The 14,634-nt window shown below is 37.4% G+C and overlaps 2 protein-coding genes across 2 annotated transcripts; both read left to right on the forward strand.

Annotated features, from left to right (window-relative positions):
* Positions 1-10,420: 10,420 nt before the first annotated feature.
* LOC125470745 (cation/H(+) antiporter 15-like) lies at positions 10,421-11,386 on the forward strand. The gene has a single exon (XM_048570241.1). It carries the CDS (start codon positions 10,421-10,423, stop codon positions 11,384-11,386), a length of 966 nt encoding a protein of 321 aa, XP_048426198.1.
* A 205-nt stretch (positions 11,387-11,591) lies between these two features.
* Positions 11,592-12,776, forward strand: LOC125470746 (cation/H(+) antiporter 15-like). Its single transcript, XM_048570242.1, has one exon. It carries the CDS (start codon positions 11,592-11,594, stop codon positions 12,774-12,776), a length of 1,185 nt encoding a protein of 394 aa, XP_048426199.1.
* The last annotated feature ends 1,858 nt before the right edge of the window (positions 12,777-14,634 follow it).

Below are 14,634 nucleotides of genomic sequence, written 5' to 3' on the forward strand. Positions count from 1 at the left end.
AAGGTCTGAACTCAAATGAAAGACTGAACCACATGATTGAGAATCATGTATAATGGTGACGTCGTTATTCTCAAGGTTGCTTCTATGGATAACATATAGATATCCATTGTCTAGGCCTACTACTCAGCCATTTATGAAATGACTACAGAAGAGGTATCATCACTGATGACTAAGCTGATTGGCTCTAGTGCAAGTGGGAGATTGTTGGAAATGTGCCCTAAAACCAATCATATGATGATACTTTATGGACATTTTACATGTTAAACTAATCTAGTTTAATATTAAGGGTAAACATTATTGTTTGAGCCGTCTCATATAAATGTTATATGCTTAAACGATAAGTCCAAGGAATATGTGATTGGAAGAATGCGATCTAAAGAAGTTAGATTCATGAGACCATTCTTTCGTTGACACATCTTAAACGTTCCTGATCATTGGATTGTCAATTGGGCATTGACAGTCCGTTAAGATCAGTACGTGCTATGTCTTCTCTCAGGGAGAGTGACTAGTCTCGAGTCATTGGTGTGTGTGACATCAAGACAAGTACGTAGGTGCTCAATAGAGAATGAGTTCACTGAACACGATCAACGAAGAGTTCTCATATTCATGTCACATGAGAACTCATGGTTGGGATAATGCAAATTAGTCTTTTGACCTGAGGCATCACAGTTGTCTTGTGGTTAGGTCCTTAATCTTTCATTATGTCAAAGTCACTCCATCAGGAGGGTGTCCATGGCATCGTTGGGGTTAAGCCACTTAGCCATGGAGGCAAGTGAATGCGCAACAAGGGATCTCTAACCTTCAAACTGTTTGAGGGAGAATACTCTATGATATGATTAAGAATCTTTGGCCAAAGTATGAATGAGATTTAGGAATGTGTTCCAAATCACATTCAAGGTAATCATATAAGCACAAGACTCACATTGGATAGTAGACATGAATAAACTATCAAACCAAACAATGTGGTCAAGAGTATTGTATTAGAGAAAGACCGTATTGCATTTGTAATCCTAAAACTGAATAGGTTCTCCACCTCTTCTGATTAGCTTGGGTAACCATGACATGCTGCTAGGCGTCAACCATGGTTTGTGGAAGCCCTAAAAGTGTATTATCACTAACGGGAGAATTGAAAGTAAGTTTCAATTCACAATCGATTAGAAAGAGTTTTAATCGCCCACTGCCTCGCTAAAAGGAACCTAATGGATCGTTCACCGAGTAAGGTAGAGTTTGAAGAAACAACGGAGATGAGTAAGAATAATTAAATGGTTTAATTGTTTATCTAAGGCTAGGATTAATTAATATGTTAATTAATCAAACGAATAAGTTTGTTAAAGACCTCGGGTTAGTTTTGGGCCGCAAGGCCCAATGGGATTTGAATGTCAAGCCCATTAACTCAAGTTGTATGACAACTTGAATAAACAAAGGGCTTGAAAGCCCAATAAACCTTATAGGCTTGCCATGTTAGAAGAATAGGGCTTTTGGTCCATTAGGTCACTTATTTGAAGGGACTATATAAAGGACTTTATAGCCTAAAATTTACATATGGTAATTTTTGGGGAAAGGATGAGAACACAAGCTCTCCTTTCTCTCTAAAATTTAGGCCACCTTGGAGGGATCATCTAGCAATCAAACTCCTCCAAGGTCACTCATTTTCTTCTTCATTATGCCTTGGTGATGAATCATTAGAGGTTCTCAATTTTGGGAACTTGGAGAAACCTTTTCATCCATCCAAATCCATGGATCTAAGATGCAAGGAATGAAGGCCCTCTCTTTGGGTGATTAGCCTTTGCTTTTGCAAAGAGGAATCTACAAAGGTATTGATTTCTCAACTCACTTTGTTTTGAGTTGAGTCTTGGTTCACCTATCTACTAGGCTTTGAATTTCATGGGTAAATGTTTTGTTTTAAGTGCATACAAGCATGATTCCGCCTTTAATTGTTAATTGCATGCTATTGATGTTGCTTAAATGAACATGTTTTTCACAAATCTTCCTTCATATGCCAGAAGATTATTTGAACTATCCGGAATATTCGTAGGAGAATTTACACTAACTGAATATTCAAAGGAGGATTTGGACTACCTGAAACATTCAAAGGGGGATTTGAACAACAATATTATTTGAAGAAGGATTTAAGCACATTTCTTGTTGTATCATCCTATTACACAACTGTATAATGAACAAAGTTATAAAAAAATACTAAGCGCTAATTGGGCGGTAGACATGGCGCTTAACACTTAGGCGAGAACCTAGGTGGATTTGAATAAATTTATCAATTTTTTATAAATAAGTGTCTATTTATAGCATAAAATATCTGCAAACATTGATTATAGCATATGGGCACACTTTTGTGTAAAAAAAAATTTATTTTTGTTTTTGGACTAGAATGAGAGAGGAAGAGAGTGAGAGAGAATGTGGGAGTGGGAGAGAGCTCTTTTTTTTTTTTCTTTTAGTTTTTAATTAGAGATACGTTAGAATCACATGTAAGTGAGAGTTTGAAAAAAAAAAAGCAAAATTTTGGTTGTATGAAATTACATTTTTGCCCATATTTCTAATTTATGTTCAATTTTAGTTAGAGAGTTAAATTGGTAATTTCATAGGATTTTGGTTGACAATGTGTGTTTTATTAATATGTAGTTTAGATAACATATAAAAATATTGAAATTTTTTATTTATTACTTTGTTGAATTTGATGGTAAGTGATAAAAATTCAAATGACTATGAGTTCGTAATATTTTATAAAATAGTTTTTGAAGGTAGTATGAATTTATAGTAAATTTTAAGAGAAAAACATTGTGTGGCTTAAAAAATATTGGAAAAGTGGTCAAATTAATTGGACAATAATTAAAAAACAAAACAAATCTCAAGATAAATCAGCACATTAAATAGTAGGTTAGGTGGCGCACATTGATTGGCCAATGGCTAAAAAAAATAAAACAAATTGGGGTAATTTTGAAAGGGCACATAGGTGGGATGGGAGAGAGAGAAAGTCTCTCTTCTTCCTCCCTATTTTTCTTCGTTAGAACCAGAACTCCATTTCTAGAAACTGCAAAATGCAGATCTTCATTCCTTCCTTCATTGGTTAGGCTTGGTATTTTTTTTAAGAAAAAAAAAATGAGAGCCCGCACGTAGTCTGCGCTGGGCTAGAGTAGGCAAACCCAAAAGGCCAGAAAATCAGAAATTTCATCACTTCCGACGGGACCAGAGGCAGTGACAAAGTTAGGAATTGTTGGGGGGAGGGGCGAAATTTAAAAGGTTTAAGGTTCCGAAAAAATGTGTACATCTGTTTGAGGTCTAAGTCTGGGGTATGTAAGCAGATTATTTGAACTATCTAGAATATTCATAAGAGAATTTGCGCTAACCGAATATTCAAAGGAGGATTTGGACTATCCGAAACATTCGAAGGGGGATTTGAACAACAATATTATTTGAAGAAGGATTTCAGCACATTTATTGTTGTATTGTCCTATTATATAACTGTATAATGAAGAAAGTTCTAAAAAATACTAAGAACTAATTAGGTGGTAGACATGACGCTTAACACTTAGGCAAGAACCTAGGTGGATTTTTTAATAAATTTATCAATTTTTTATAAATAAGTGTCTATTTATAGCATATAACATCTACAAACATTGATTATAAAACATACTAGCATATGGGCACACACAAAGTGTGTGTAAAAAAAAATTATTTTTGTTTTTTGAGTAGAAGGAGAGAGGAAGAGAGTGAGAGAGAATGTGGGAATGGGAGAGAGCTCTTTTTTTGTTTTTTTTTTTTTGTTTTTAGCTTTTAATTTGAGATATGTTAGAATCACATGTAGGTGAGACTTGGAGAAAAAAAAATGTAACAACCCGTCCCGAGATTTACGGAAGAAAAAGGGTATTTTTGTATTTTCACTAAGTTTGGGGGATACTTTCCTTTTTAAAATTGTTTTTGAGTCTTAATTGGTGAGCCCAAAGGGCCCACCCCCTGTTTTGTTCCCCGGTTCCCTTTCCCTTTCCCTTTCTTTTATTTCTTCTAAACTCTCTTCTCCCTCACTCTCTTCTTTACCCGTACTCTCTCCCTCTGTTACTCCCCCCTCTCGGTTCTCTTTTCTCCGACAAGAACACACACACACACACTCGTGCCCCACACCTCAACGACAACAACATCACCATCTTCACCATGTCAACTCTCTCCCTCTCTTTGTCTCTGTGGAGCACAGAGGAACTCGGACGAGTTCTTCGCCCTTCCGTTTTGGGTAAGCCTCAAAACACTCCAAATGCTTCTCTTTTCATCCCTATAGTTCTATTTTGACCCTGTGGTTGTGTTTTGGACTTCAAACCATGAAGAAACCACCTCGGAGACATTTCCCAGTTTTCCGGCGAGCACCGCCCCTTTCGAGGCAATTTCTGACCAAACCACAGCGAGTTGGCCAGCGTGCAAGGTATCAATCTCTTCGTCTCGCTGAGTACTACAACTTTCCTTTTTTTTTTCCACCCAATTTCATTGAGTATTGAAGAAGTTATACTCATTTGAATCTTACCCAGTTTTCGACGGACACTCGTGGCTTCCAGGCTGTTTTCTGGCCAACTTCAGCCACGATGACGGGAACCAAGGGTATATTTCGATTCCTTACCTTCGGAGCTTCAATTTGGTATATTGAATGACATGTTTTGGTTGAGTTTTGAGCTCCATTGGAGCTTGGGAATTCTCTGGCCGAAATCCGGCCTTCTCCTTCCTTGGAATTCGGTGAACCACTAAACCCAAGGCCTTTGGGCCTTTCCTGCCAAGCCTAAAACCCTGGGCAGCCCAACCCAACCTTTTTATTTTTTATTTTTGTTTTGTTAATTTTAAAGGCCTTTGGGCCGTTTCTTTTAGGGCCTCCGGCCCGTTAACCTTAAAACCCATTAGATCCAAACCCTTTAGGCTCAAATCCAAGTCCAAACCCTTTAACCCAATCCGGATCCACGCCCAGACCCCTTTGACTTGCTGACCCGGACCCGGTCAACGGTTATCGTTGACTTTGACTTTTACCGGTCAACGGTCAACGTTGACTTTGACCGTTGACTTTTTGGGTTTTCGTGCGGGACCCTTCCTAGGCTAATTTCGACGTCCTGAACCCGTTTTCGATGTCCGTTTTCCAAAATTCAGTCGTTTGAGTAAAGTTTGACTAAATGTACCATTTATGTGCTTAGGGGCGTTTATCTATGGTGTTTCCTTCTTCGCTAGATGGGGTGGCTTTTCGACGGCGAAGTACTGTGAGTGGACCCCTTCTAAAAATGCATGTTTTGACAATAGAAATGCATACATGAAAAGCATGATTTGATGATTATGTTTGATGGAATGTTTTATGAGATAACATGCTTACTGAGGCTAGTTTGAATTATTACTATTTTTCCTATAACCCATGTTCTTATAGAATATCTGATAGATGACGATATGATATTTAGAACATGTTTAGAACACCTCTTTATAGTATAGATAATGGATGACTTTATACTATGAAGTTGATTTTCAATATATGTATGTTAACTGGTTTTGTATTTACCTAGTGGTCCTTTTCACTATAGGATGTAGGGATAGATTCGGTCCGTCCCAGGCGACGGTTTGGTGTTGACATCGGGCTTGGAGTGTGTTTCCTCTGGCTATTTAGCATAGGGACGGGGAGCCGGCATGGGGCCTGAAGTGTATTTTCCTCTAACTATCTGCTCAGAGACAGGGAGCCGGCATGAGGCTTGGAGAGTTGTATCAGACATTCACTAATGTTTATTATATTTACAAGTTATGATTTGAGACATTGCACGACATGCTAGGTTTCGGAAAACCTATGTTTATCATTATATATATGTGTTTTCATAAAATCTTGGGGTTAATACGTTGATAACTGTTTTATTATATATATATATATATATATATATCAACTTGGTCCACTCATGTTTGTTTTGCGTCCCCTTCAGGACTTAGAATCGAGGCATACAATCCTGACGTCCAGGCACTTCCGCATCGGCATCTTCGAGTTCTCGTGGTGTAGGACCCACTCCTTTATTTCATTCAATTTTATATTATTTTCTCTTAGTCTTCTAGATTAGAGGTGTGCTTTGAACACGGTCCTTATTTGCATATCAATTATTCTTTTATATTTATAAGCCTTATTTATCCATTGTTGTCAGCATTTGCACTCAATAAATGGCTTTTGTCACCCTCGGGTGTCGGCCAGCACGTGCCTATCCTGGTATTCGGGGAATATCGAGGTCGGGGCGTGTCAAAAAAAAAAAAAAAGCAAAATTTTGGTTGTGTGAAATTACATCATTTATCAATTTTGTATAAATAAGTGTCTATTTATAGCATATAACATCTACAAACATTGATTATAAAACATACTAGCATATGGGCACACACAAAGTGTGTGTAAAAAAATTCATTTTTGTTTTTGGAGTAGAAGGAGAGAGGAAGAGAGTGAGAGAGAATATGGGAGTGGGAGATAGCTCTTTTTTTGTTTTTGTTTTTTTTTTTTTAAGTTTTTAATTTGAGATATATTAGAATCACATGTAGGTGAGACTTTGAAAAAAAAAAGCAAAATTTTGGTTGTGTGAAATTACATTTTTGCCCATATTTCTAATTTATGTTCAGTTTTAATTAGAGAGTTAAACTAATAATTTAATAGGATTTTGGTTGATAATGTCTGTTTTGTTAATATGTAGTTTAGATAACATATAAAAATATTGAAATTTTTATTTATTACTTTGTTGAATTTGATGGTAAGTGATAAAAATTCAAATGACTACGAATTCGTAATATTTTACAAAAGATATTTTGAAGCTAGTATAAATTTAGAGTAATTTTAAGAGAAATAATGTTGTGTGGCTTAAAAAATATTGGAAAAGTGATCAAATTAATTGGACAATAATTAAAAAACAAAACAAATCGTATGATAAATCAACACATTAAATAGCAAGTTAGGTGGCGCATAATTATTGGCCAATGGCTAAAAAAATAAAACAAATTGGGGTAATTTTGAAAGGGCACTGGGTGGGATGGGAGAGAGAGAAAGTCTCTCTTCTTCCTCCCTCTTCTTCTTCATTAGAACCAGAACTCCATTTCTAGAAGCTACAAAATGCAGATCTTCATTCCTCATTTCATTGGCCAGGCCTGGTATTTTTCTTTAAGAAAAAAAAAAAAAAAAAAGAGCATGCATGCAGCCTACGCTACCCTAGAGTCGGGAAATCCAAAAGGCCAGAAAACCAGAAATTTCATCACTTTCGACGAGACTAAAGGGATGAACCACCGCTGCTAGGCTTGATTCTGGCTAAGGGAAGGGCCCCTCCCTACTCTTCTGTAGCTTCGCCCATGACTAGAGGGGTGAACCACAACTCCTGGGCTTGATTTCCGGCGAAGGGAAGGGCGGCCGCGCCTCCCAGCTCTTTGTAGCTTCGCCCATGGCTGGCCCTTGAAGATTAATTTTTTGTTTGTTTTTCTCTCTGCCGACTAGGATTTGGTGGAGATCTATTTCAAAATCTTGAAGTCGTTATGTTACAACCATTGACGCAACATTTCATAAGCTTAATGATTTGTTTGGTACACATGATTAGATTGAATTGAAATGGATAACCAACTAAATTATTAAAGATAAATTATAAAATTATGACACCTAGGGAATAGGAGATGAATTACTCACAGAAATCCTCTTTGAATAAGTGGTAGGGTAGCAGTGAATTTCTTTCATAGATAATCTGTTAATATTTGATTAGAAGTATTTTGTATTTTGATTAGAGAGCATTTGAAGTGAAGAACAACAAGGAAAATTGAAAACATATAGGATTTCAGTGCAGTAGCAAAACGTTGCTGCTAGCTGCTCTATTCATTCATTCATTCATCTATTCGAGTTACAACCCTAAAACCTTATCTGCAATGCTTAAAACAATCAGCAATTAATATCCAACTGTACTAACACGTCACAGCATTTGGTATCTATCTGTCAGCCTGTCTGTCCGATTGTCTGAGCTTGCCAACCTGCCTGCCTGTCTGATTGCCCAGAGGAGCTGCCTTATATCCTAGCGGAGCTTGCCTTCTTGCTTGTCCGTCTAGTGGAGTCTACAACTACATCTGATTGTTGGCAAATTCATGTTGTTTACCGCCATCAGTTTAACAGGAGTGATGGAAAATATTAGTATATTATGTATGTTTTATTATTTGGATAGTTTTGGTATTTTATGTATTAGAGTTTCTTATTAGGTTTTGATTTCTATAAATAGGGTGCTTCGTAATTGAGTTAGAACAAATCATTCGTAATGTAATCCTTCAGTTTGTAGCTGTCATAACGATATTTTTTTTTTAGTTAGTAACATTATATTTGTTTATAATTAGTTTGTTTGTTCGCTCATTATGCGTGCTCAAATTTAATTTTCAAACTAATCGAAAGCTAAGACGGTATCTCCTCGATCCAAGCAACGAAATTTCAGCATTAGCTCCTTAATATCAGCCACTGGAACGCCATCCCTAGTTAACGAGAGATTTTTCAGTGTGATTGGTACACGAGGTGATACACCACGTATCACTATACAAGTGGTGAGATTTGTCTATTAAAAAGTTAATAACTTAAAAAATAAAATTTCTAACCATTTACATAAAAACAAGTGATGTACCATCTATATTTCCATTACAATGAAAAGTTTCTCCTTGTTAACAATCCTTCTGTGTAGTAATCAGCCACAGTACCTCTTTCGCAGTATTTCAACGCACATCTCTAAAACCCACCTCAAGAGCAAAATAGAAAAACTCAATGCAAAATCAATCATTTTATTAAAAATCGATTTATTTATTTATTACTTGTTTTCTTTCTTTGATAGAAAACAAAAACGAAAACTGTTCGTGGTTTGATAAGGAAAAAAAACTGTTCATTGTTAGCTTAATTTATTGGTTATATAAAGCCATTGACATGCTGAATAATTAATATCTAACGAACACCTCAAATATTATTCATACAACTAAATGTAAAACTGTATCGAAGAGAGGAGCGAGGACGATCAAAACAAGAAAACCCGGGAAATGGCAGTCCAAACAAACCCTAATGGCTCATTAGTAGAAAGGAAATGACAACGTACGTAACAGGAAAAACATTTCCAACGTCCCAAAACAGCCGAACGAATCTACGCCATTCGTACATTACAACAAAGCAACGTTATCGAGATTTTGTTTTCCTTTGGAGCCTTCCCTTCCCTCCATTCGGACCATTCCTATAGTTTTGTAGGCCTATATATATACACACCTTCTCTCGTACAGCATGCATAAGTATATTACTGTCTCTCTCTGAGATTGGGGACTTAATTAATCTCTCCTCGGAGACCTTAACCTTCTGGTTTCTTAGTCCCTTCAATAAGGGTTACGGATTGGGGATGTAAATTGCCGTGAAAAAGAGGAAGAGGAAGGGGAGACTGAAAGCCTGGCTAACTGGGAAAGATCGCAAAGAGTAGAAAAGTACATAATACTTTTTTTTTTTTTCTTTGGTCTGCGAAAAGTATATACACACACATAATGACGCACGTGGTACATAATGTTAGTGGTGGGGAACGCTTTGATTTATACTTTGACACAAAAGATAGAATAATGGTGTGCTATAACAGAACGATAAACCCAGGTGGTGGGATATGGCGAGCACTACCCAGCGATTCCTTCATGTCACCTCTTGGCGTCCTTATTATAAAACTCAGCATTGCCGTCTTCAACACTCGTATTCTTACCTTCGTCTTCAAACCCTTGCACCAACCAAGCATTGTTTCTCAGATTATTGTGAGTTACTACATTTTATTATTATTATTATACCAAATGTTCAACTTGAAACTAGTATTGGATGGTTGATTATGTTTATACTAGCTTCTTGCCACATGTGTGAGCATCTGATAATATGCTCTTTCACATTTTATTTATTTATTTTTATTCATTTAAAATATGTATTTATATGTATTTATTTTAAAAACTTCAGAAAGAAACATAAAAAACAGCCAACTATGTAGGTAGTTTTGAAATTCTTAAATTCAAAATAATGTTATTTTACTATTTTACTCCTATAAATTAAATTGTTTATTTTGAAAGTGCTAATTAGGATGGTGCATATTTTGGTATGAATGATTCACGAAATCTTGCTCTTCCTTTATATATAAACATGATTAGACGTAACGTGCGAACACAGAGATAATATAAATGAGCTGAGCCAGTGCTCAACACAAAACGGACAATAGTTTTTACACGAAAAACCTATCCAACATATGGCGTTTTTGCCAATTAAATAGTAATTTTCATCTATATTTGATTTTGTTCTTTGTTCGTTAGCAGCAGATGCATAACTAATATGAATTTTCAGGCTGGAATGACAACGAGTACGAGGGCTTTGGGTCAACTGACGAAACCTATATTCCCGTTTAGTACCTTGAAGATTTCTGAGACCATGGGAAACTTGGCCCTCGTTTACTATATGTTTCTAGTGGGTTTAGAGCTTGATTTTAAGCCAGTAGTACGTGCTGGGAAGAAGGCTCTCAGCATTGCGCTCACTGGCTTTTTCTTTTCCGTCCTAGTTGGTTGGGCCTTGTGTCGTTATTTACTCCTCCAAGATTTTGTTGCACAAACACATGATGGAGATCAGGAACGTCCCACTATAAACGGCCCATTGTTCTGGGGCGTTGCTCTCGCCACTACCAACTTCCCAGACCTTGCCCGAATCCTCGCGGACCTCAAACTTCTTTACTCTGATGTTGGAGGACTTGCGTTATCCGCCTCTGTTATCACCGACTTGTGCTCCTGGATTCTTCTTTTGCTCGTAATGGCCATAATCAACAGCGTCCAGATGTATGCAGTGGGCTTGACCTCGGTTTTTATTGGACTGTGCGTTTTTGTAGTACGTCCTGCTCTGTCATGGATTGTTCACCGAGTACGCGAAAGAGAAAAAGAGGATAGGAACAACAGTCAGCTTATACGCTTTGTTTTAGCTGGAGTGTTGCTCTCTGGGGTCATTACCGATGCCTGTGGATCCCATTCCATTGTAGGGCCTTTTGTGTTAGGAGCCATTATGCCTAAGGGCGAGTTTACAGACATGCTTAAACAGAAGGTGGGAAATTTTGTGCCTTCGATTCTGATGCCTCTTTACTTCTGTATCAATGGAGGAAGAGTCAACTTTGAGGATATTCTCGGTGACAGAAAAAATCCAATAGAGCAAAAAACTGGGGCTACCGTCGGTCGCGTAGTGTGGGTTACCATCATTGCTTTCGCAACTAAAACTGTGAGCACTTTCGTTGCCGGCATAATCAACAAAATGTCACCCCGGGATAGTTTGGCTCTTGGAGTGCTCATGAACACCAAAGGCTTATTGACACTCATTATACTCAATAGTGGCCGGGACATAAAGGTAATTTACTGATTCACCTTTCACCCTTCAATTTGTTTTCCTAAGTAACAGTTTTCACTTAGATGAGATTGTTTTGTAGTATAGCACGACGCATGGTTTAAGTAAAGTTTTGAATAATTTATGAACGAATGACAATTTGCATGTGGTATACATCTACATATATATCTAGGCATTGAACAAACAAACGTTCGGAGTACTGATGGTGGTGATTTGGGTAATGACATTTGCGGTTGGCCCGTTTATAGCCTACTTTTACAAGTCCAGTGCCAAGACTTTCGTGCAGTACAAACAGAGGAGTGTAGCAAGCGTAGGACCTAACAACCAGTTTCGAGTCCTTGTATGCGCTCACACCTCACGCAATGTGCCAGGCATTATCAACCTCCTTGAGGCTTCTAATCCAACAACACAATCCCCTCTTCATGTTCTTGCTGTCCACCTTGTGGAACTAACTGGACACGCTTCGGCCATGCTGGTAGTGCACGATGCTTGCAAGACCAAAGATGTAAACTTTCCTGACAAATCTTCGTCTCCGACAAATGCCATTGAGTTATATGTCAAACAAAGGCAAAGTGTCACAGTGCAATCACTCACGGCAGTGTCTGCTTATTCGACGATGCATGAGGACATATGTAACCTGGCTGAGGACAATCGTGTCTCCATTATAATTATCCCGTACCATAAGAAAGCTACAATATTGGATGGAGAAGGAGGGGCAAGAGATGAAGACAAATCGCATTTAAAGAACCTCAACAACAACTTGATGGAAAATGCGCGGTGCTCCGTGGGTGTTCTTTTGGATCGGGGCATCGGTACATCCAACTACTTTGACTGCTGCCGCCACTTTACCATGCTCTTCTTTGGAGGGGCAGATGACCGCGAGGCATTAGCGTATGCGGGGAGGATGGCTGGACATCCAAGGGTTACCCTAACTGTTATAACGTTTAACATTATGAATAAAGAGGCAGAAAAAACGTGTGTCGATGATGATGACGACGGTGATGAGTATAATAATGAGGACGACAATGACAATGAGAACGACGATGACGACGATGATGTTACTCTTGAGGGAATGAAAAGTACTGGAGAAGAGAAAAAAATGGATGACTTGTACTTGGATGAGTTTAGGTTGAGGTCAATGAATGATGCCTCCATAAAATTTGTAGAGAATTGGGTGACCAGTTGGGAACAAATTCTCTCATTAATACAATCCACGGAGGGTGAATATGATATGTTCATAGTGGGTAGAAGACATGGAGAAATGCAAGAGGTCGCCACAACGTTACTGGATGACGATGACTCTAACGACATTGGAGTTCTTGGAGAGGCATTGGTATCTTCAAACTTCACAGCTAGTACATCCATTCTAATTGTGCAAAAAAGTGAATTTGCTCATGATTCATGATTTGAGGGAGCGAATGGGATTATATCTTGGGAGCTGTTGGAGTACAAAAACCAACCATACTACGGCATAATTCCCTAGCTGGCTATCTTTTCCTTCTCTTTCCCTTGACATTTTTTTTCTTTCCTTCCTCAAATACCCAAAAATTACAGATCTGTTTGTTATTTGGGTTGTGATACCAACTGAGATTACATAATAAATTTGATTAAAAAATTAACAAAAAACTGTGAATAATGGATACAAAAATAAACAGACCCTACCACATATATAAGTACGACTGAATGTAGCTTCTCCATTTCTTGTTTCACAAAGTCGAAAACAGATTTAGAGAGGAGAAAGTGATCTGACCACAAAATTATAAAGAGAGAGAGGGGTAAATGCAATTGAGTGAGCAAAAATTGTTTGATGAGCAATATAAGCAAAACTAACTCTAAAGGGTTATGGGTATAGACAATTACTGGCGGAGCCATGAAGGGACCATATTGGTCCCATGCCTATTTACTTTTTTCTCGAGTTCAAAAAATTAGTATTACGTATGCCTTTGAATTTTTTCATGGGCTCAGAGCTCCAATGGTTCAGGAGGCTGGCGGTCATGGGAGCTTTGAGGAGCATAGTGATAGAGAGGAAGAGGTTAAGAGACATGAGTTTGTTTTTTATCCTTATTTTATTCCTTGAAGTTAATTTGCTATACGATTTTACACAAGAGTAATACTAGGTGGACTAAATTTATAGACTAAATTTGCAAACTAAATGATGGGTCACCAATAAGAAATAATGTTAATCAATGTTTAAATAATAAATCAATTATCAACTTTCATGTCATTTCATTTACAAAATTTAATCTACAAATTTAGTCTCTCTACCATTACACAAGTGCATGCTTTGAGGAGAACTTTTTCTTTTCTTCTTATGCCTCACCTAGAACAATTTAAGAAAATAATTCTCACAAACATTTTTTTCTTCTTCTACATATCGATGTATTTATGTCTGTTAATTCACTTTTGATTCATTTAATTTAACAATTCACACTTGCTTCAAATCCCAAACTTTATTCATAACTGAAATACAACTTGGCTATATGAGCCCAATCTCGGGCATAGTTATGAAACAGCACAGAACTACAAAGAAAGTAAAGATACAACATCACTGATCAGACCAAAATCTTATTACATTCATGTCAAATCTAACTACAAGGCTCAAACGAATTGAACTTCTTCATTGGTGATGCGTGTCTTATGCAAGGCCCCTTCCGTCTTGGAAGAGGTTGCCTGAGTGTGCTGCTGAAGTTGTGTCCTGAAAGCCAATTTTGTAATATTGGATATTATGTAACAACTTCATATTAATTAATAAATAAATGAGCAAGATTTATTCATCCGCCAGTTGGGCTTATAGAGATAGTATACTATCAATGAGCCTATAGGATTGAAGGTGTGAAATTAATGTCCTAACTGAGGTTAGGGTAGAAAGGCTTGTATTCCATAGTAACTTAGTCCTTAAATAAAGTTCTAGCTATTTGGAAAGTCCATTGGACATTGACTATCCTGAAAGGCTGGTGTATTCGCATTAAGGTTAGCATGGTCTTGTGTTATGCCTGTTGGACACGTAATGAATGTATAGGTGCTTGTCTGTTGAACAAGTTCACAGTTCACTGCACACTGACCACACAAGAAGTTTAAACGTATGGATGCTTACCACATGTCATAGCTTCTGGTTGTAGTAGTGCAAATAGTTCTTAAACTTGAGGCATCATAGGTATCTTATGCTTATAGATATGAACTTTGGTTTAACTCAAAGTTGTCACTACTTCGCATGGCTCGATTGTGTGATACTCAGGTTCATATGTATGAGTATGAAGATACAT

Source organism: the organism of the source record quoted next, unplaced genomic scaffold (assembly GCF_019419815.1).
Source record: "Pyrus x bretschneideri cultivar Hongxiangsu unplaced genomic scaffold, Pyrus_bretschneideri_v1 Contig52, whole genome shotgun sequence".
In the NCBI taxonomy this organism is placed as follows: Eukaryota; Viridiplantae; Streptophyta; class Magnoliopsida; order Rosales; family Rosaceae; genus Pyrus; species Pyrus x bretschneideri.

Bases quoted from the DNA above. Each gene is read 5' to 3' on its own strand.
- LOC125470745 (XM_048570241.1), top strand. From the start codon at position 10,421: ATGGGAAACTTGGCCCTCGTTTACTATATGTTTCTAGTGGGTTTAGAG.
- LOC125470746 (XM_048570242.1), top strand. From the start codon at position 11,592: ATGACATTTGCGGTTGGCCCGTTTATAGCCTACTTTTACAAGTCCAGT.